The 23,188-nt window shown below is 35.9% G+C and overlaps 1 protein-coding gene across 1 annotated transcript in view; it reads right to left on the reverse strand.

Annotated features, from left to right (window-relative positions):
* Positions 1-23,188, reverse strand: part of kif26ba (kinesin family member 26Ba) — a 201,256-nt gene that overhangs the window by 7,940 nt on the left and 170,128 nt on the right. The window contains 5 exon segments of the mRNA XM_056476361.1: positions 1-2,062; positions 2,155-2,326; positions 6,545-6,704; positions 12,355-12,538; positions 15,121-15,383. Of these exon segments, the coding sequence (XP_056332336.1) occupies positions 1-2,062; positions 2,155-2,326; positions 6,545-6,704; positions 12,355-12,538; positions 15,121-15,383 (2,841 nt within the window).

A 23,188-nucleotide genomic window follows, 5' to 3' on the forward strand; every position in this document is an offset into this window, starting at 1 on the left:
AGCATGATGCTTCACTACCAGAGCTGTGCTTGTCAACTTGGCATTTCCTTTTCACAGATTCAGATGTTCGCTTTTCTGAGTTAACGTCACAGACCATTTCCAATGGCTTGGTCTCTTCACTGCCCTCCCTCTTCATCCAAGGGTCATCAAATGTTATTTCACTTGAGATTGGAACAGGTGTGGATTTGGGATCATTGACTGAGTGGGTTTTGGTTAGTAGGTTCTGCACAACCATTGGTTTAACTGCAGCACATGGATGAGTCGTGATATTGGTCTTAAAAGGAACATAGCCGCTTGAGGTGGAAGACAGCTTGTCTAGTTTGTGTTCTGTAGTTGGGATTTTGTCATTCATTTCAGTTTTATTGGAGTCAGGTTCTTTGTTTGAGATCTTTTGGACATTTGACTCAGGGTGACCTTCAGTTTCTCCTTCCTCTTGAATTTCCAAAAGTTTATCTTCGGCGAGTGCCTCACCTTGTCCAAAGCACTGTTGGGCAACAAAACTATGACATGACTGATCGCCATCACTGCCAGCACTCATTTCACTTAGCCATGAGCTGATTGAAGAACGTCGACTAGCCTGGACATCCCCTTCTATCCTGCTGAGAGGCAGGAATTTAGAAATGTTGACTTGAGAGATACTGGCAGTGGTAGTGCAGGGAGCAGTGCTGTAATGTTCAAGATCTTCACTCATGCTGCTAATGATACTAACAGGCCTTGAACCTGATGCCATGGCCTGCACTGAACAGTCACTGTTAAAGCTGATAATACTGGTTGGTCTGCCATTTTCCATGACCCCACTAATTGTGAGCTTTTCCACCAAGGTGAACACCAGCTCATCTTCTCCATTGGGTTCTAAAGGATGCTCCAGCATAACTGTGGCTGTGGTGTCCTTTGCATCCTTATTGTCTAAAGGTAGCTGGGGAACATCATCAAACAAGGTCTCCGCTGATCCGAGACTATTGGAGGATGAGGATCTCTTTAGCACCTGTGGGCTCATTCCCACTGGAGAGGTTCTAGACTCTGGATTAAGTAAAGATTCTGTAGATGACTTTCGAGAGTCTAGATTAAGGTTTTGTGAGGAGTGTGGTGGTGTGCCAGGCATTACTCCTTTCTGAGTGTAAACTTTGCAGCGCTGAGAGGGAGAAGATGGCGGTTTGTACTCTGAAGTTTTAGTAAGACTGGCAATTCCCAATCGTGGAGAGCCCATAGGACGAGGTTTACTCTCACTGCTGCTCCCACCACTGATGGATTCTCTGCTGTCATGTAAACTGGAGCTCTTTGCTCTCTGAAGAGGGATTAATTGCCCAATACCACTGCTTCCAATCACACTTCTGCTGCTGGAGAGTCCACAACTGCCTATCGAAGACTGTGTCAAGCTTTCAATTATTGACTGAGCAATCTCTGCTACTTCAACCACCTCACGAATCTCCTCCAGTTGTTGATCAGAGATCCTCTTGGGAGAACTAGATTGCTCACCCCCTTTAGCGACTTGACCAGATTCATTTTTGACAGCTCTGTTGGCAGGGGCTTCTTCAAAGGGGAAATTTGTAACTTCTTCTTTACCATCAATACACTCCAGCCTTTCTTGTAGCTCTGCAAAAGTGTTACATTTAAGACAGTCTTTCTCTTTCTTACCCGATTCAGCACTTTCCTCTGGTAAAGGTGGAAGTGGCTGTGAATGAATTGTTTGCAAGGGTTGGACAGACTGTGAGGCCTGAGCTAGTGGGGTTACCACCATTTGAGGTGGTTCTGATGTCAAAGAAGTCTTGCCAAGGTCTGCTTTATTTTTATGAAGAGATGGAATGATAGGAACAAACTCTGGAGGACCTTCATTGTCTGTAAGCTCTTTGTCCGAGAGGGCTGATCCATTTGGACCCACATAGATAACTGTGTCACATGACTGCTCACTGCTGGAATAGTCTTCAGGATCACTAGCAAGGTGTAGCAGGGGCATCTCTGAATCAACAACATTTCTAGAATGAATAGTTCTCAGCTGGGTTGGGCGACGCATTCTTCCTTCCTCACATGAACTCTCACCACCAGAGGAACTGGATGTGTATTGCTACAAAAGAAAATGTACAATATTTCACTTTTAATAAAAATGCAATGTTTAATCTCTTTTAGATAAGTAAACTGAAGAAGAAGGGCATTTACCATGGTAACTTTAGCCTTCTTTTTCTTCAGCCTAAGAACTCGAGAGGCAATTTGAAGGGTGGAGAGTGTCTCTGAAAAGTTGTTAGGTGATGAGGAAATGTGGGCTATCATGGTGGTGCGACAATTCATGTTTCCCAAGGACTCTCGTAGCAGCATGGTAAGCTTACTATCTCTGCAAACAAAAACATAAGACAGGATTCTCAAACATTTTTAAAGCAATTTCCAGGTGTATTTTCAAACTTTTCCAAGAATTTACAAGTGTGTCAAAATACATATTTACATACATACCTCACCATATTGTATCATATGCTATTTTTTCAGGCATGTGATCAGCCGAGGACAAAATAAAATTATGATGAGACCCCCATATATATATATTTGTGTGTATGTGTGTGTGTTTTTAAATAATAAATAATAATACGCAACACACACCGCTGCTAGATGGTGACACTAACTAACGTTAATTTTCTTGTGTCCAAAGAATATAAATTTTTATATTTAGTAAACTCAGTCAACAATTCGAACTGTAAAAAATATTAAGTCCAGCTGAATTGATCAGCCTAATAAATTTAACATTCCACCCTGAAAAAATATCATACATTGCTAAAAAGAGTTCATCACTTTCACTTTCCCTTTCTTTCGACATAGTCCCTACTTTTTAATAGCTATAATTGATTCTAAAATATATTTTTAGAAATTTTTAATATCATCTAAACTTATGAAACATTCAGGTATTACATTTCAGGTGCTAGGCTGTAGCACTAAATAAATAAACATAAGGACAGATGACTTTCAGAAGATAGTAACAAATGTGCATCCTGGCTTTATTTATAATGCACATAGAGTGCCCCAGTATTCTAAGGGGGTAAAAATATAAAATGTTCTGTCATTTACATTCTTATATATAATTTACTCACATCTTAAATGTGTCATCATCTTAAAATCTTATTTATTTAATTTCATGCTATGTTCACTCATGAAGTGGTAATCTTTGTGTATTTTGTCTTCTAACACTGCCTAATCAAATAATGCAGATTTATTAAAAATAAAAGATCGACTCCAGAGTTTTCATTTTATGCGGAAGCAAAAACAATTTTATTTAAAGAGTTCATTATTATTACCTATTCAGTAAGATCAATTACTATATAAACAACACAAGCAAGCAACAACACCTAGCATTTTTAAGGATTTCCAGCACCCATATGAACAGCATAAGTTTATTATTTGAAACATAACATTATATTATATTTATATATTAATATTTATTTATAAAAACAATAGATAGAACCTTTTTGGCCAAGTTGATTTGTTGACCTTATTATTATTATTATTATTATTATTATTATTATTATTATTATTATTATTATTATTAAAAAGTTGCTCCCAGATAGTCTATTTTAAAAAGAGATGTGGAGAGAGAGAAAGAGACTTGGATTGCCATTTCCTTTTCGGCCTGCCTTCCCCATGGCAACCATTAGAGGTGACATATAAAGCATTTATCCACAATGAGTCAGCCAGTACTATGACATGCACATGCAGGTCAGTTCTCCGAAATCAATGGCCTATAAAACAACATACATACATATGAAAACATAACCATGTAATGCAATGATTTCTCTTGCGTTAATTGGTTAATATGCTTAAATATGGTTAGTGAAGTGTGTAGTCAATCTTGAATATGTGACCACATGTCAAACTGAGCATAAATAATACAGGCATAATTTGCTTACTATGACATAGTGTTAGTTAGAGATGCATTATGCATTAGTTGGAGAAATGCCATTTAGATAACATATTCACCCCTTGGCATAATCCATAACCACTTACAATGCAACATATGTCAAATTTCAGGTTACGCATAATGTTGTGACTTAGAATGAAGAATGCACTCTAGTATACAATTGATTGTTTATAATAACGACTGATACTAATTTTCCATATTTTATATCAAATCATTGAGGTCAATTATCCAATTAGAGAGATAAAAGAAGCTTAACTATTATTTAATCATAATTAAATCACTGTCTAAAGTTAGTAACGTGTGGATTTATATTAATTTATGATACATGCATATTAATTCCATTTTTCTTGTGCAAATGTTGCACTCTCTTAAAAGGCCGTAAACCCTAATTATGTCTCAGCTCTCTAGAGTGGCTGCATTCTCAGCCTTAAACCCCATGATGCTTTGCAATGTAAATTCGCCATGATTAAATTAAGGAGCCATGGCATAAAAACCCAAACGTGCCTTGAGGGAGCTAAATGGAAGCCCTGCAAATTTTTTAGGGGCAAAAAAAAGGCACAGCCGGAAGATGCAGTCTTTAAGTTGTCTGTTTAACTCAAATTAACTTGCTGCTTAAAGAAATAAAACAGCATATGCAGTGAAATGGTCTGATTTAACAATGTTTGATGAATCCCAGTGAATATGAAGCTGCATCAGTCTCTAAAAGCTAATTCACAGCCATTTCCCCTGAAGAGTGATAAAGGTTACATTCTCTCAGCAGATTTGATATAGCATTAGAATCCACTAATAACTGCTCACGTGAAAGGCTGGATAATGTCAGATTGCATATATTATTCATATGAGGTGTGCTCATGATGATTTAACGGCATGCAGTGAAGATACGAAGGCTAAACATGTTGCATCTTTTATGAGTTTAGCAACTGGCAAATGACTTGACCCATTAAAGTATAATTGCAATCTTGTAGTTGAGCTTGCAACATTTGTCTAAGACTGAAAATTATGTTGTGGCCCTGTTTACACTTGGTATTCAGAGGCATTATCAACAATCTGTGTTGATGTTAAATGATGTTAAATACAGGTGCAAACAGAGTCAAAAATGTTTTGAGGTTGTCCAATTTTTACCACTTTTAGAGGTGGTTAAAAATGCATCTGATCTGATTGCTTTTATAGTCGAAATGCATATGTTGTTCAGTGCATTAAAACAGTCTCAAAATAGCACATACCTTTTTATGTCATGCAATTGTTCAGTCAAATTCACCAAAATATTTAAACACACTGCAAAAAAAATGCTTGTCTTTTTTTAAAGTTTTTGTCTTGTTTATGATATGAAACTAATATTGGAATATTCTGACATTGGTATCGGAAAAAAAATTCTGATATTGGTATCGGCTAGTATTGCAAATAAAGGAAGTTGTGCTTTATTGCCACAACAACCACTTTTAGAGCAGCGAAGAAGAAGAGGGTAACACATTATTTTATTTAAAAAAGTGTTTCTGAATTAAAATTTTTGAAGAGGTTATTCATTCATTCATTCATTTTCTTTTCAGCTTAATCCCTTTAATAATCAGTGGTCCCCACAATGGAATGAACCGCCAACTTATCCAGCATATGTTTTATGCAGCGTATGCCCTTCTAGCTGCAACCGAGTACAGGGAAACACCCAAACACTCTCGCATTCACACACATACACTATGGCCAATTTAGCTTTTTTAATTCACCTATAGTGCATGTCTTTGAACTGTGGGCAAACCGGAGCACCCGGAAGAAACCCACGCGAACATGGGGAGAACATGCAAACTCCACACAGAAATGCCAACTGACTCAGCCGTGGCCACCACTAAGCCACCATGTCACAACTAAAGAGGTTATTTTCTATATTATTTATATACATTTTTTATATTACTTTATTTTTTGCACTGATTTTTGTACAGTTATACTGTAAAACCTGAACAGATTTAATCTCAGGTATCGGTGAGGGAAAAATGATATCGGAACATCCCTGGTTTCCTGTGCAAATATCAAAAATATCCTAAATCAAGAAGCATATTCTAGACATGCAAAAGATATTGTCTTGTTTTCAGTTATAATAATAATAATAATATCACAATGAATTAAAAAATATAAGTGAGTTATTCCTTAAATCTAGTAAAATAATCAGCCAATGGGGTAAGCTAAATTATCTTATTTTCACTTTCAAATAAGATTATTTTGCTTACTCTATTGGCATATTATTTTGCTTGTTTTGAAAAGTGTCTTGATTTAAGAACTGTTAGATATTTGGACTAGAAACAAGATAAAAACTCAAAGTAAGAAAAGCATTTTTTTGCCGTGCATAATTACAATGAACCACATTATGGCCAAAATTGTAATTGTCAACTATATCCTTCTAATTTGCTTGCTTTCACCTTTTATTCATGCAATGTTGGATGATTCATTAAATAATAGAAAGTGAGAGTGAGATGTAGAGCAAGACAAATATAAAATAGTAAAGCAAACACAAGTGAACACAGCAGATACATTTTAATGCATGTTAATAGCAGGTGGACATGGTTGTGCATCTCGACTGATCAATTATGATCTGAAAAGGCCTGTTTTTGGTCTGTGGTTGACTACATAATTTATTTAAAAACAGAAAGAAAGAAGTCTTACTTGTAGGGGATGTGCTTGCTGCCGTTGACTAAGGCTAATATGACGTTCCCCAGGGCAGACAGAGAGAGGCAGAGGCCTGTAGCGCTGTCACGTATCTTGCTCAAAACCTTCACGCAGCTGCCCAGGTCGATGAGGTGCAGACGGCTCCGGCCTCCTGACACTAACAAAGAAAAACACACAGTAAGAAACCTTTTACAATTTAATTCTATTATGAGTTACAACTCCTTTGTTCTTCTTTTATTATGCTGACATATGACATATTTTATTCATTCATTTTCTTTTCGGCTTAGTCCCTCTATTATTCTGGGGTCGCCACAGCGGAATGAACTGACAACTTATCCAGCATATGTTTTTTGCAGTGAATGCCTTTCCAGCCGCAACCCATTACTGGGAAACATCCATACACACTCATTCACACTCATACACTACGGACAGTTTTAGCTTACCCAAATTTACCTATAGCGCATGTCTTTGGACTCGTGGGGGAAACCGGAGCATGCGGAGGAAACCCACGGCAAAACGGGGAGAACATGCAAACTCCACACAGAAATGCCAACTGACCCAACAAGAGGCTCGAATCAGCGAACTTCTTGCTGTGAGGCAAACAGCGCTAACCGCTGTGCCATCGCGTCACTGTAACATATTTCATATAACTATTATTAGGTTTAGACACCAGGGTGACAATTTGAAGTGCCTTACTTAAAGTAATTGATGACACTATTATTATATACTAAGATTAGTAATACATACATTTAAAAGACTATTAAATTGATCAGGTTTTAAAACTGATAATAAGAAATGCTTCTGGAGAACCAAATCCACATAATTGAATAATTTCTGATTAGGTCTGGAGTAATTGCTACTGAAAACTCAGCTTTGCCTTTAAATATATACAAATAGAAATACATGTATTTTATGTTGCAATAAGATTAGAGAATGTTACTATTTTTTATTGCATTTCCATTAAATGAATACATAGGGCTCTATTTTAAAGTGTCTAAAGTGTGTGACACAAAATCATTAAGGGTGTGTCCAAATCCACTTTTGCTATTTTAAGGACGGAAAAATACAGTTTGTGCTGTGACGCATGGTATAACAGGGTTGAGCTTAGGGTTGATTCCCTTAGTGAGTTATGGGTGTGTTTTGAGAATAAACCAATCACAGTCTCATCTCCCATTCTCTTTAAGAGTCAGTTGCATCGCGCCATGGCGTATTTGTGGACTTTGTAAGTGGAAAAACTGAATGGAAAAAACTGAACGCTTCACTAGCAATAAACCAGTTAAACAGAGCATCTGCAGCACGAGGATAAAGAATGAGCCTCCTCCATTCGGCCTCTTTACTTTCTCTTTACTTCTTTACTTTCACGGATAAGGAAACAGTGTTGTACGCACTCCACTGATGACATCCATTAGTCTACATATTTTATTTTGTTTGTTAAGCACAAAGATTTGTTTCAAAACTATTTTTAAATTTAGTTCTAATTTCGAATAAATAAACAATAATAACAAAGTGTGGTAAAAAAAAAACTGAGTCATATCCAAACAGACGTCCTATTCTTATGCCCCATATGGTGATGTATATGTCTCCAGAACCCAACAGGTGGACGAATCTAAACTTGTTTTTATTAAAACAAATATAAATATACATGTAATAAATAATACTGCTAATAATATTAACATTATACAAATGCAAATTGCTGTACCTGCAAATCCTGTGTGTATTACGCAATGTGTACTCGTTTAAGGCGCACAACTAACATGCTCTGAGCTGGACTTTAGACATGTTTTCAGCTGGTCTATTGTGCAGTCTATTTTAGTCAACTCCTTTATCTGACCACCCATGAGTCCACAAAGCGGCGCAAATGGATTTACTATTTAAACAACGTGGCGCAAAACAGGAAAATTAGGGTTGCGTTGGTCTGAAAAATAGCAACACATCGCACCAAGCCCATCTTGCGCCGGGTGTATGATAGGGCCCATAGTGTGCAAGTTAGAAAGATACGTGTTCACAGTGATAAAAATTCATAGTAGGAAACACAAATACTATGGAAATGAATTGTTACAGGTTTACAGCTTTCTTCAAATTCTTTCTTCAAAATCTTCTTTTGTGTTCAACAGAAGAAAAAACTTAAACCGATTTAGAGGAAGTGAAGAGAGAGTAAATGATGACAGAATTTTCATTTTTGTGTGAACTGTCTCTTTAAAGTGTTTAAATTAGGGCTGTCAAAATTAGCGTGTTAACGCACGTGATTAATTAAAAATATTTAACACGTAAAAAAAAAAAATAACGCAAATAACGCAGTTGCAGTTTTTTTTTTATATCCTGTTGTGGCCGACGTGTGTTAAGGGCCGGTGTGTCCATAGAGGCGACCTAGGGAATCAGAATAGTGAGTGAACCCCCCCGGTTCTTACTTTCATCCGCTACACCCACCCCCACCCTCATGGTCCTCACTTTCATCCGCGATGTGTTTAACTTGCAAATAAATTTTCAATATAAAACAATTAATGTCGCATCACCAGGCTATCCTGCGTTTCCTCCAGATTTTCATGCAATTTTGGGTGTTTCATTTTTAATCTTTAGACTTTCACTGCAGTTCAGCAGTTTACTTTCATTCAGCATATTTTCCTTCAGGACGATTTAATTGAATTTGATACCGCATGGTGAACGGAAAGAAAAAACTCCACATTCGGGATTTGCGTGATCCTTTAAGGTAATCAAAAATCGCTGCTTACATGGTAGACTCTTAATCAGTATTGTCTTAATAATAAAAGCGGAGTACTGGTGTCCATGTAAATGTACTCAGTGAAAGTGCCAGATCAAGTCACAAGCTGTCAAAGACAGCCCATTCCTCACCTTTAAGCTGCTTCCATGAGCCCTCAAATGTGTCATTAAGTTTGACTTGTTTCCCACTTACACGTAACTTTTGTAAAGCCTCTGCTTCACGTTGCTGTGTCAGAATCCTTGTTTGTAAAATACAGCCATAATTTAGAACGCTTAGTTTAAGCAAATTTGATGAACGCAATCATGCGTTTTGATGAATCTGAAGGGATCCCTCGCTCACCAGGTGCGCTGTACTGCACGCGTTGTCTGTGTCTGTGTGTGTGTGTGTGTGTGTGTGTGTGTGTGTAGTCCATTTAGAATCCAACATGGAAATCATTTTTGTTTGTTATCGGCATTGATTGTTTTGAAATTCAAATGGCACTTACATGCCTGTGTTTTTATTTCTGTAATAAATACGCCGTTTCTTGATTAATCATGATTAATTACAAAAAAAATGTGATTAATTACATAAATTTTTTAATCATTTGACAGCCCTAGTTTAAATAGAACGTGAAGGAACAAAGTATAAAGGTGATCAAAATTCTCACGATGAGTACTGTATTATTATAATATTATTACTAATTGTATGATGAATTGTTATTAAAGCCTACTAGTTGACTACTGAAGATAAATGGAACTTATTAGTTAAAACTCTATGGATAATGACTCTTTATTTCAAATGGCAACATTATATCTCTTTGTGATATGTCTATTATATAAACTATATAAACATGTCGAGTGGATTTCAGGACTTTGCTTACACAAGCTTCATTATACACAGCTTGGAGGTAATTCAAGTTACTCCAATATCCTAAAAGCCCCAGCTAACACATCTGGTTCTACTTTCTGTTCACTCTAGAAAGAACGTGAGACTCATTTGTGCCAAACAGATCATTGTTTGGGATAAGATAAATTAGCACTGTTCTCCAGAAATAGCGAGCTTTAGCATGACAGCTTTTGGATCAGATCATAAGTCTTACATTAACAACGCCACTTTTTCTGTCTTTTATCACACGCCTCTCTAAGATTATCAACAACAGACAATTTATAAACCAACATTTGGAAGTATAATGAGAAAACGCCCATGGAGTAGATACGTACAGCTGGTGAGACCTACAGGTAAAATTATTAGCCCTGCTGTGAAATTTGTATTCTGTTTAACAGAGCAAGGCAATTTTTCACGGTATTTCCTATTATATTTTTCTAAAGAAAGCCTTAGGGCATGTCCACATGTACAGGGGTATTTTTAAAAATGGAGTTCCTCTGTAAAAAAAATTATATATTGCTTAAAAAAATAAAGAGAACACTTAAACAACACGATGTATCTCCAAGTATTCCCTTTATTTCTTTGAGCAGTATACACTACATGTACCTGACAAAAGTCTTGTCGCTTATTCAAGTTTAAAGAACAACAAATAATAACTTTACTTCTAGTTGATTCTCATTTAACAGAAATAATGTACAGTATGGAATATAAAGTCATGGTGCACTGGAAAAATAATTAATATTGTGTATGATTCCGTGAGCTTGGTCGACTGCATCCATATATCTCCGCAATAACTCTAATAAATTATTAATAAAGTCATCTGGAATAGCAAAGAAAGCATCATGCAGGACTCCCAGAGTTCATCAAGATTCTTTGGCTTCATCTTCAATGCCTCCTCCATCTTACCCCAGACATGCTCAATAATGTTCATGTCTGGTGACTGGGCTGGCCAATCCTGGAGCACCTTGACCTTCTTTGCTTTCAGGAACTTTGATGTGGAGGCTGAAGTATGAGAAGTAGCGCTAACCTGCTGAAGAATTTGCCCTCTCCTATGGTTTGTAATGTAATGGGTGGCACAAATGTCTTGATACCTCAGGCTGTTGATGTTGCTATCCACTGCGGATCTCTCGCACGCCCCCATACTGAATGTAACCCCAAACCATGATTTTTCATTCACCAAACTTGGCTAATTTCTATGAGAATCTTGGGTCCATGTGGGTTCCAATAGGTCTTCTGCAATATTTGTTATGATTGGGATGCAGCTCAACAGATGATTCATCAGAAAAATCTACTTTCTGCCACTTTTTCTAATGATCAACTAGAAGTCAAATTATTATTTGTTGCTCTTACATCTAGAATCGATGACAAGACTTTTTTCAGGTAGTGTATAATTCATCCACACATGCATGACTTGAAAAAATCATCCGCTGCGTAAAACATATGTTGGAATAGTTGGCGGTTCATTCTGCTGTGGTGACCACTGATAAATAAGGGACTAATGACAAATTATTTAACTAAAATATGAACTGTATTTTACTGTAGGACATTTATGCAGTATGTTACTGTATTTTAAAGTTACGTTGTGAAAATTACTGTATATTTTACAGAAAATATAAAATACATACTGAAAATACAGATACAGCAAGATAAATGGTGGTGTTCATGTAAATACAGTATTTTTGCTGTAATTGATTTACAGTTACTGTATGTATATTTTATTGGAAATTCTTAACAGCGCATGTTCAGGGTCTTATTTCTTTTAGTATTGAAGTAATAAAAAAAAAAAAGTGGTTATAAAAAATAAAAACAACATTATTAGCTCCCTTAAGATTTTTTCTATTGGCTATAAAACAAACCACAGTTGTCCATGACCTACCTAATTACCCTAACTTGCCTAATTAACCTAGTTAAGCCTTTGAATTGTATTTTAATCTGATTACTAGCATCTTGAACTAATGAAACTTTATTTACTGTCAACAAGACAAAAGAAATTAGTTGTTGAAACTATTATGTTTAAAAATGTGTTAAAAATGATTTTCTCTCTGTGATAATAATAACTGTATGCGATTATCCCCTTTACTTCATGCATTTTGTCATTCCTCACAAAACCATCCTAACCAGTAATAACAAAAATTTGTATCCTAAACACTAAGTCTCAGTCTAACAGCCTGCTGTAGATCGTGTTGTGTCTATATATACATGTTGATGCTGTAACAACACTCACTTCCACCCTTGCCGGTCTTTTCCATGCGATACTGGTAGATGTGGAGGGTGAAGAGCATGTGAGAGTTACGGTGCTCCTCTTCATCACAGTCTGGCTTACTGCTGTAACGTGAAGCAATGGCTGCATCCAAGAAGAAAGCGGCCTTCTCTGCTGTGGGTGCGCGCAACTCACTTTGATTCTGTAACTGTGAATAAACACAAAGGACACAAATGTACATTGAATTGCACGATTTAACTGAAGAACATTTAGTTGGAGCTAAAAAACTGAAAAGAAACTTTACTCACTGGTTTCAAAGTTTTACAGTATGTGTTTCTTTTTTCTGCTGTAGTTAAAATAAGTAAATTCAAAGAAAGCTGGAAACCGATAACTATTGACTTCCATAGTAGGAACAAACTAATAACATTATATTAATATTACATTTTTCAAAATATCTTCTTTTGTGTTCAACAGAAGAAAGTAACTAAAACAGCTTTGTGGCAAGTTAAGAGTGAGTAAAAGGGTGAGTAAAAATAATTTTAGGTGTACTATCCCTTTAAGATTTTTATTTTTAGCATTTTCACTGTTTTTTTGTGTTTTTGCTTTGTTAATTTATAACTACATGTGATAAAATTGTACATCCAGTAACTATAATAACCATATATTTTCATTTGTTTGAATGTCAATATATCAAACAAAATAATTGCATCAATAGTTATGCATATTGTTTACTGTTTAATATTACTATTCATATAACAAACACTGACGTTCACACACACATGGACATAACTATCAACAGCATTAGAGAAAATAAAGCATTAAAATGTTGTCAGCTCAGCTAAGTCTTAATATCCAAGAAGGAATGCTTGTGTTTGTGGAGTTGTTTGTTGTGTATCTGGATGCGAACGCAGCTCTGGGTGTCCCGTCTGCAGCCTGCTCTGTGTGATAAGGCCGACTGTCACCGGAGCAGAAGAAGTGAGGGCATTACAGCCCATTGCTGTGAGGTATCAGTCCAAGATGAGATTAGTGCAGATGTCAGAGGATTACAGACACAGGGGTTTCTCTGAACCGCTAATCCTCGCGTCACGTATTAGCATTTTAGACAACAATGCCATCTTTATTGGAAGCTGATTGTTTTCTTGCTTCTTTTTTAAAACTGCCATATATCCAGTATAGAGGCAAAAGTGTACCAAATACTTACCAAAAGTATTTTGACCACAAAAAATATTTATGCAGTTGAATGGAATTATTACGAAATCTCTCAGTATTATTCAGCAACTTTCTGCCCTTAATTATTGTAAATGAATATTAGCTGCTTCAGTCCAACATCTACATTATCAGGATGATGAAGATGAACGTGCTACGTATTTCGCGCTACGTATTTCGCGGTCTCCAGAAACGTCCACGGGACTACGTTCTCAGAATGAGCCTGGGTTGCACAGAACCATCAAGATTTTTTACACTTTGTTGAAGTCTGAAAAAAAACTCCTGAGCAATGCATGTAACTTCATTCTCTATATAAGAGGTGTCTTTAAGCTGCCGTCACCAAAAAGCCTTTTATATAAAGTATTAAATACGTTTCAGTAGTTCAGCTATTTCTCCTCGTGTCATTTCATTGTTATAACACATTATTGTTTTCCAATTTCTTTTATGTTGTATTGTATTGTTGTATTGTTTTATTTTTTATGTTTGCATGTTTGGGTTTTTACCAAAATCTGGTTCAATTCCATGTCAACAGCTCCTTTAGAAATATTATTCCCAGAAAAAAACATGAGGCGTTCAATACTTATTTTCCCTGCTGTCAGTCTCTGTATGTTGCGTTTTCATTTTTAATTAAATTTATTTTATATTTTTTGTTTCTTTAGATACTTTCATTTCATCTACTGAAAATCGTGTTTTTACATAATACACTAGTCCATAACACACCCTCAGAATCTTCTCTCCACATGCACCTGACACTTTCTTATCAACGTTCCACATTATTGGAAAATATTGTGCAATTCTTAGTGTGCTTCATGACAAACCATCTATTTTCACACTCTTTTCCTCTCTATATGCACCAGACATCTTATTATAAACACTCCATGCTTCTTGGAAACACTGTGCGATTCTAAGTGTGCTCAACACAGATGAGTGGAAACAGAGGAGGAAAAGAAAATCTAAACTAACTTAGACTTGTCACAGCATTTATATACTGCTGATTATGTATAAGTGTTTCTTTTATCCCTACTAGATAAAAGCATCTGCTAAATGAACAGATGTACAGTTGAAGTCAGAATTTGCCCCTCTGTATATTTTTTCGCCAATTTCTGTTTAATGGAGAGATTTTTTTCAACATATTTCTAAACATAATAGTTTTAATAACTCATTTCTAATGACTGATTTATTTTATCTTTGCCATGATGACAGTAAATAATATTTGACTAGATATTTTTCAAGACACTTCTATACAACTTAAGGTGACATTTAAAGACTTAACTAGGTTAATTCGGTTAACTAGGCAAGTTAGGGAATTGAAGCAAATTATTGTATAATGATGATTTGTTCTGTAGTCAATTGAAAAAATATATAACTTCAAGGGGCTAATAATTTTGACCTTAAAATGGACTTTTATTCTAGCTGAAATAAAGCAAATAAGACTTTCACCAGAAGAAAAAATATTGCAGGAAATACTGTGAAAAATTCCTTGCTCTGTTAAACATAACTTGGGAAATATTTAAAAAAGACAAAAAAAAATTCACAGGGGGGCTAATAATTTTGACTTCATTTGGGACAAAACCACTGTTTTACCTGCATGCCGCAGATGGGGTCCTCGCAAAGGTAAACTCCTGGAGATTGGCCATCCTGCAGGCTGCCTGTGGCCACCTCAGACAACAGATCTTTCAGGTTTTCATCTTTACCCCAGACCTCCACAGCGGACACTCGGACAGAGAAACGAGCACCTGTCTTTTCCTTGCACTCGTTGATCAGTTTGAAGAGCCAGGAGATGGCACACGGGATGATCCCTAAACTCTGCATGGTGTCGTCTTTGCCGATCATAGTGTAGGATTTGCCTGAAACGAGACCAAGATTCAAGTTGGTGAAGGATTGCATTACATACAGTTAAAATCAGAATTATTAAACCTTTTTTAAGTATTTCCCAAATGATGTGAGCAAGGAAATTTTCACAGTATGCCTGATAATATTTTTTATTCTTGAGAAAGTCTTATTTGTTTTATTTCGGCTAGAATAAAAGCAGTTTTTAATTTTTTAAAAGCCATTTTAAGGTCAAAATTATTAGCTTATTTAAGCTATATTTTTTCGATAGTCTACAGAACAAACCATCGTTATACAATAACTTGCCTAATTACTTCATCCTGCCTATTTAACCGAATTAACCTAGTCAAGCTTTAAAATGTCACTTTAAGCTGAATAGAAGTGTCTTAAAAAATATCTAGTCAAATATTATTTACTGTCATCATGGCAAATATAAAATAAATCAGTTATTAGAAATGAGTTATTAAAACTATTATGTTTAGAAACGTGTTGAAAAAATCTCTCCGTTAAACAGAAATTGAGGGGGGAAAAACGGAGGCTAATAATTCAGGGGGTTTAATAATTCTGACTTTAACTGTACAATCAATGCTGTGCATTATGAATAATTGACATGCCTTTTAAAATGCTACAGTAAAAATTCAATTTAATTCAAGTTTATTTGTATAAGGCCTTTCACAATAATTATTGTTTCAAAGCAGCTTTACAAAAGGCACACATTATTACAATCAAAATCAGAAAAGTTCAAGTTATTAGTAACTAATAAAGTTATGGTAGCTAATAACCTTAACTAAATAACTAGTAACTAATAGCTTCTAACAGTTAAAGTTATTATACAATTCCAAATCAGAAAATGTTGGGACAGTATGAAAAACACAAATAAAAAAAAGAGAAATTAGTGATTTCTAAATTTACTTTCACTTGTATTTAATTGCAGACAATATGAACACAAAATAATTCATGTTTTGTCTGCTCAGCTTCATTTCTTTTGTAAATATACATCCTTTCCTGTCATTTAGACCTGCAACACATTCCAAAAAAAGTTGAGACAGGAGCAATTTAGGGCTAGTAACCAGGTAAATTCGTTTAAACCATAATGTGGTTTGAAACAGGTGATGTCAACAGGTAATTGTAAATTAGATTTGGTACAAAAACAGCATCCAAGAAAGGTCTAGTCCTTTAGGAGCAAAGATGGGCAGAAGATCGCCAGTTTACCAACAAATATGTGAGAAAATTATTGAAATGTTTAAAAACAATGTTTCTCAAAGAAATAAAGGAAGACATTTGGATATTTCACCTTTAACAGTGCATAACATTGTTAAAAAAAATCAAGGAGTCTAGAGGAATTTTAGTTCATAATGGACAAGGGCGCAAGCCTAAGCAGAACAACCGTGATCTCGAATCCCTCAGGCAGCACTTCATCAAGAATGATCATTCATCTATAAGCGATATCACCATACGGTCACAGGACTACTTTGGCAAACCTTTGTCAAGTACCACAATCCATAGTTTCATCCACAAATGCCAGTTAAAACTGTGCCGTACCAAAAGGAAGCCCTATGTTAACAGTGTCCAGAAGTGCCGTTAACTTCTCTGGGCTCAGAGGTGTCTGGGATAAACCATCATACAGTAGAGACATGTACTGTGGTCAGATGAATTAGTATTTCAGGTAATTTTTTGGGAGAAATAGACACCAAAGTCCAAAGTAGTAAAGGAACATACAGACTGTTACCAGCAACAAGTCCAAAAGGTATGGTCTGACATGGTATGGGGTTGTGTCAATGCACTTGGCAAAGGTAATTTGAGGTTGTTGATCAGCATTGTAAACCTGCAGATATATAGTACATAGCTAATGTCTATGTGTCTTTGAGTGTCTCAGATCTCCAAAAATAGGTCAGATGCTAAAATCCACTTGGCCTCAGGAGCATTACACCAATACGTGTGGTCCGTTTCACACTTTCTAAAATGATGTTTAGCTTGCAGACCAGCACTCTGGCATAAACCACAGTGACAGATGCCACACACACACTACACCAACATATTCCATACAATTATACAGCCATTACAGCTGAAAAATGGACAAGAATTGCATAACCGTCTTTTCAAATATAGTCTGTACCATGTCTAATCACAAAAGTGTTTTGTCTGCATCAACTGGGCTTTTCTGATTCCAGAAAGGCCTTCATTTGACAGCCTTCTGACATTTGCCATATGTCTCGGTGTGGTTGAGTAAGCACATACGCCGTGTGGGCAGCACTGGGCATTAAACGCAGGTTCACCCGCAGGATAAGGGCCGGAAAAATGGCCTGTTGATTGGCAGCATCCCTGGCTTCATTTCTGGACACTGCCCTCCACACAGTCACATGCATAAATACCCCTGCTGTTGACATGAAAGAGGCCACTAAACAAAGCCATATGTCGCAGTACACACACACACACACACAGAGAATTTTTAGCTTCAAAAGACAGATTCCTCCAGTCTGGGTGTAAGAGAGTGAGAGATGATATCTGATAAAATGGGATAAATATGCTCATACAGCAGTTCACAGTGATTCTGATTTTTCTATACTTGTCTTGTTTCTAGTCCAAATTTAAAAACAAATCTTAAATCAAGAAGCATTTTCTAGACAAGTAAAAAAAAAAAAATCTGAAATAATAAGTCAATATTAAGCAGGTTTTTCCTTTGCAATAAGACTATTCTGCTTACCCCATTGGCTGATTATTTTATTTATTTGAAGGAAAAACTCGCTTAATATTGACATATTATTTCTGAAAACAAAACATACTTTTTTAGAAAATGCCTATAAAAATGCTAATTGGACTAAAATAAAAAATTCTAAGAATGAAAAGCATTTTTTGCAGTGTACGACACACTTGAAGAGTTATTTTATCTTTTCAAATTTGACAAAAATGTTGAATATATTTATTATTCAATTATCAGATAACACCATCCTAATGATACAATGTTCATACAAATGTAATACAAAGTTTCTTGTTTCTAGTCCAAATATATATAGCTGACAGGAGTGGCACCCGGTGTGGTCTTCTGCTGCTGTAGCCCATCCGCCTCAAGGTTGTATGTGTTGTGTGTTCAGAGATGGTCTTCTGCAGACCTCGGTTGTAACGAGTGGTTATTTGATTTACTATTGCCTTTCTATCAGCTGGAACCAGTCTGGCTATTCTCCTCTGACCTCTGACATCAACAAGACATTTGAACCCACAGAACTGCCCCTCACTGGATATTTTCTCTTTTTCAGATCATTCTCTGTAAACCCTAAAGATGGTTGTGCGTGAAAATCCCAGTAGATCAGCAGTTTCTGAAATTCTCAGACAAGCCGGTCTGGCACCAACAACCATGCACATTCAAAGTCACCTAAATCACCTTTCTTCCCCTTTCTGATGCTCGGTTTGAACTGCAGCAGTTTGTCTTCACCATGTCTACATGCCTAAATGCATTCAGCTGCTGCCATGTGATTGGCTGACTAGAAATTTGCATTAACGAGCAGTTGGACAGGTGTACCTAATAAAGTGGCCGCTGAGTGTATGTTCTGATTGTAACACATAAAACCTGCACTGCTGAAAACGTTTTTTTTTTTGCATCAATTAAAATTGCTGGGCTTTTACTTCCAGTGGGGAAATAAGATGGATGCTCAGTAGCAGATGAACAGAGCAGTCAGTAATTCAATCAGACTGGATGGAGAGTGGCATGATGGGAAGGCAGAGCTTATGAGATTCAATTACTACAGCATCGCTCTTAAAAAAATTTTACACACACAAATCCATTATAGGCTTCGACTTGTCCTTCAATTTTATGGATTCTGACTTATCGCAATAAAGCATAAATAAGCCTCCAGGCTGATCAAGCAGTTTCACGACCGGAGATAAAGCTTCAGCGCTGTGAAAGTATTTTATTATTCGCCATACGGCCTGTGCATCCTAGTGTACAGGATCTAGAGGTCAGAGGGAATTATGCATGATCAAAAACAAACACAAATCTGTGCGTTCAAGCCTGATACATCTGAAAAAGATTGAATCTTAGGTATTTGTGTGCTATAGCGGGGTCAGGCTCATTTCAGGACCTGTGATTCTTTTGTTTCTGGTTTTATATAGCAATGTTTAAAACCCAAATGTCCAAGGCGATTACTTTCAAAGCACTAACGGGCCAGTGTTTGGGTTATTACGGCTAGTTAATTAGCTTTGGGCGGCTGACCAATGAAGTCACCGTAGAATGCTTTTCCAATGATGTATGAGCCGGTCTTTGGTTTTCAAGTAAAGGTTAATGGAAACGAGGCATCTGAGGAATTACACGCTGTCTTCAAATCACTGACCAGCAACCACAGTGGCATTTTTCTATTGTTTTCCCAAGCATACAATGGACAATGATGGTTAAATAGTGTGAGATCATCTTGTCGTCTGATATGCATGATATGAGACTAGTCATGAGGCTAATTTATAAGATGTGAATAGATATAGTCTGAGGATGAGTTATTTACTGACGTGAAAAACACATGAGAGGTGGAGATGGAAACATTACAGTATTGAGGCTCTGACGTTCATTACAAAGGCGTGAAAAATGTCTGCCTGAGAAGGCACTTATAAGATATTAGAAAAGGGTCAATGGAGGCTCTTTGTGATATTAGATGGGCTCTGAAATGACAGCGATGTCCCTGTTCACACATGGATCATTGCTTTGGAAACTGGTGCTTTTTTTTTGGTTTGTTTAGACTAGAGATGTGTCAAAACTAGAGGTGTGATCCTACACTGGTCTCACAGTTCGGTTCGGTTTTGATTATCATGCCATCGATTCGGTTCAATTCGATATCTCGGTGCATCACCATGCATTGACAATGCTTTCCATACATAGTTTCATATTTTCTTCACAGCACAGCAATTCTTGTATTAAAATTTATTAATATATTTGTATAATGCAATTTTGTCCTTTAATACAAACAGTCAGATATATTAACTGTATCTTTAAATAACATGAGCATTTATAGCACAAACAAATATTAATATCCTGCTCGCTTTCTGAGCCTTGTCTTGGTCACGCGCTCAACAGAAAGGGCTTTGATTGCCGCTGGCGCTCTTCACTGATGAGTGACACTGATAAATAACAGCGGCGATCTCAGCTGATCTATGATAGACACAGTGGAGAAAACTCTGCCGACACGTGCTAGTGTCTGTATCCAGAAGTATCGTAACAGTTGAGAGGTGATGAAAAGTCATGCCCAGCCGGTCAAAAGGGCCACAGTGAGAGAGAAATTGAGTTTACTTTTATTCTCTCAATCGCAGTGAAATAGCCACATCTTGCTGTGTCAATGAAAGACTGACCAGCACACAAACACGCAGTGAAATTGTGCACTGTTTCTGCGTTTTTAAGTAGTTGTAGCGTTGTAAATACTCGCGCTCGCCTCCCTCGCCATAGTAAGCTACCGCAACATACTTTAGCACATATGAGATAAATGATGTCAGTACATAATAACCGGTTATGAGTATTACAGAACCGATACTGCATTGTCCATGTCTGCATCGCGGTGCACCGAAAAAACAATTAATTTTGATACCCCTAGTCAAAACCCTTTTACCGATTCAAATTCCAAGGCTCAGGGTAATGGCTGATACTGAGTACTGATCAAATACCTGGATGGTATACACTTTAAAAAAATGCTTTCTTACTTTATAAGAGTTCAAATAAATCAAGAAGCATTTTACAAACATAAAACATAGATATATAAATTATCTGCTGATTTAGATGAGGAGTTACAACTAGTGGTAAAGTGGGTACAGAATAATAAGATGGTTTTAAATTTGACAAAAAACAAAAGTAGTGTGTTTGGATCAAACTTTCAATTTAAATGTAAGCCACAATTAAATGTGTCTGTAATGAATGTGCCTATTGAACAGGTAGAAGAAATTAGGTTTCTTGGAGTTCTTCTTAAAGTGGTCGAAACAGATAAATTGGTAGTAGTTATGGGAAGAGGTTTATCAATTATTAAGAGATGTGTAAATTTTACTGTATCTCTCAAATTGTTCAGGCAATTGTTCTTTCTTATATAGAATACTGTCCAGTGGTATGGTCGAGTGCATCAAGTAAAGACTTAATAATAATAAAATACAGTTAGTCCAGAATAGAACAGCACGACTCATTTTACACTGCAAAAGAAGAGTTAATATTATGAAAATGCATAAAACTTTAGGTTGGTTATTGGTGAAGGGTAGGGTAATGGTTTCTCTGTTGTGTGTAATAAGAAATGTTTCCTTGTCAAGAGTTCCAAGTGTTATTGTACTGTCAACTTTAGAATAGTAATGCTAGTCATATTTTTAACACCAGGCATACATCAAAAGGAATTTTTTAGCGTCCTGTTTAAAAAACGAATGCAAAGCAACGGACTGTAATGTATGGAGGAATGAAAACATGGAACGAATTACCATCAGACATTACTTGCTTTGTAACAAGTAAAATGAGGTTCAAAAAATTGTTGAAGAAATATTTAATGACACAATAATAAGTGGATTGTTTATCTGGATGTTATGTATGAATTTTGGGGGTTGTTATGTATTAATGTAAATTTGTTTTGTGTTCGATGGACCCCAGGAAGAATAGCCACTACCTTGATAGTGGCTAATGGGGAGCTTGATAAATAAAAATAAAAAATAAAAATTTGTGTTATTGGTGAAATAAAGATTTAGGTGAGTTTTTCCTTAAAACAAGCTAAATTTTCTGCCAATAGGTTAAGCAAAATAGTATTTTTTCAATCTTAAAATATGTGTGTGTCTGTGTGTCTTTATGTCCATTAGGGCTGCAGAATATATCAAAACATTACTGTTATTGCAATAATAGTATAAGCAATATCCATATCGCAGAGAAGTGCGATAAATTAATTACATTTTTGAGTGGCAAGCATAGGTTTTTTATCTAAATCTGACCAATTAGATGGGGTCATTTACAATCTCTTTGTCCCAATCTTTGTGTGAACCTAAAGCTGTAAACAAATACTAATACTTGGACACATGACAAAAGCATCAGAATCAAAATCAAAAGATAAGAATCAGAAATTCCGCCAAGGTTTTCAGACATTCATGGTGTTTTAATGTCTAAATTAGGACTGCACGATACTGGAAAATCTGATATTGTGATATTTTATTTTTCTGTGATAAATATTGCGATATGAATACAGTTTCACAAGATTTGTGATGGCACTATTTGACAGTTTTCTGGTGAGTCTAACATTATTCTGGTACAGAAATTGAACAATCACAATGAAAAAAAAATGCTTTTCTTACTTTGTCTAATTTCTAGTCCAAATATCTAAAAAAAAAAATTTAGATGAAGTAAAAATATTGTTTTGCTTTCAACTTGAGAAGAACAAAGTCAAAATTAAGAGTTTTTCTCTAAAACAAGCTAAATTATCTGCAAATGGGGCAAGTAAAATAATCTTGGTTTTGCTTTCAAATGTAGATATTTGGACTAGAAACAAAAGAAGAAAAATGTTGTCAACTATAATTCAGACTCAACATGCAACGAGACTATTGCGGACGCACACATTCCAATATCAAAGCTAAAACAATATATTGTGCTGCCCAAAATGTTTAGTCTAAATGTTTAATTTTATAGATTTAATTAGCTCAGAACAATATCTTTTACATGTTTATTTTAGTATGATCATTACAGAAATAATCGATTATGGTAACACAAAAATAATGGTCCATTAGTTAATGTATTTACTAACATGAACAAACTATTAATAAATTTATGTTTGTTAATGTTAGTTAATGTTATTTAAGCTAAATAACATTAGTTCATGTTAACTCACAGTACATTAAC

The sequence above is a fragment of the Danio aesculapii genome, chromosome 17 (genome assembly GCF_903798145.1).
Source record: "Danio aesculapii chromosome 17, fDanAes4.1, whole genome shotgun sequence".
Lineage (NCBI taxonomy): Eukaryota > Metazoa > Chordata > Actinopteri > Cypriniformes > Danionidae > Danio > Danio aesculapii.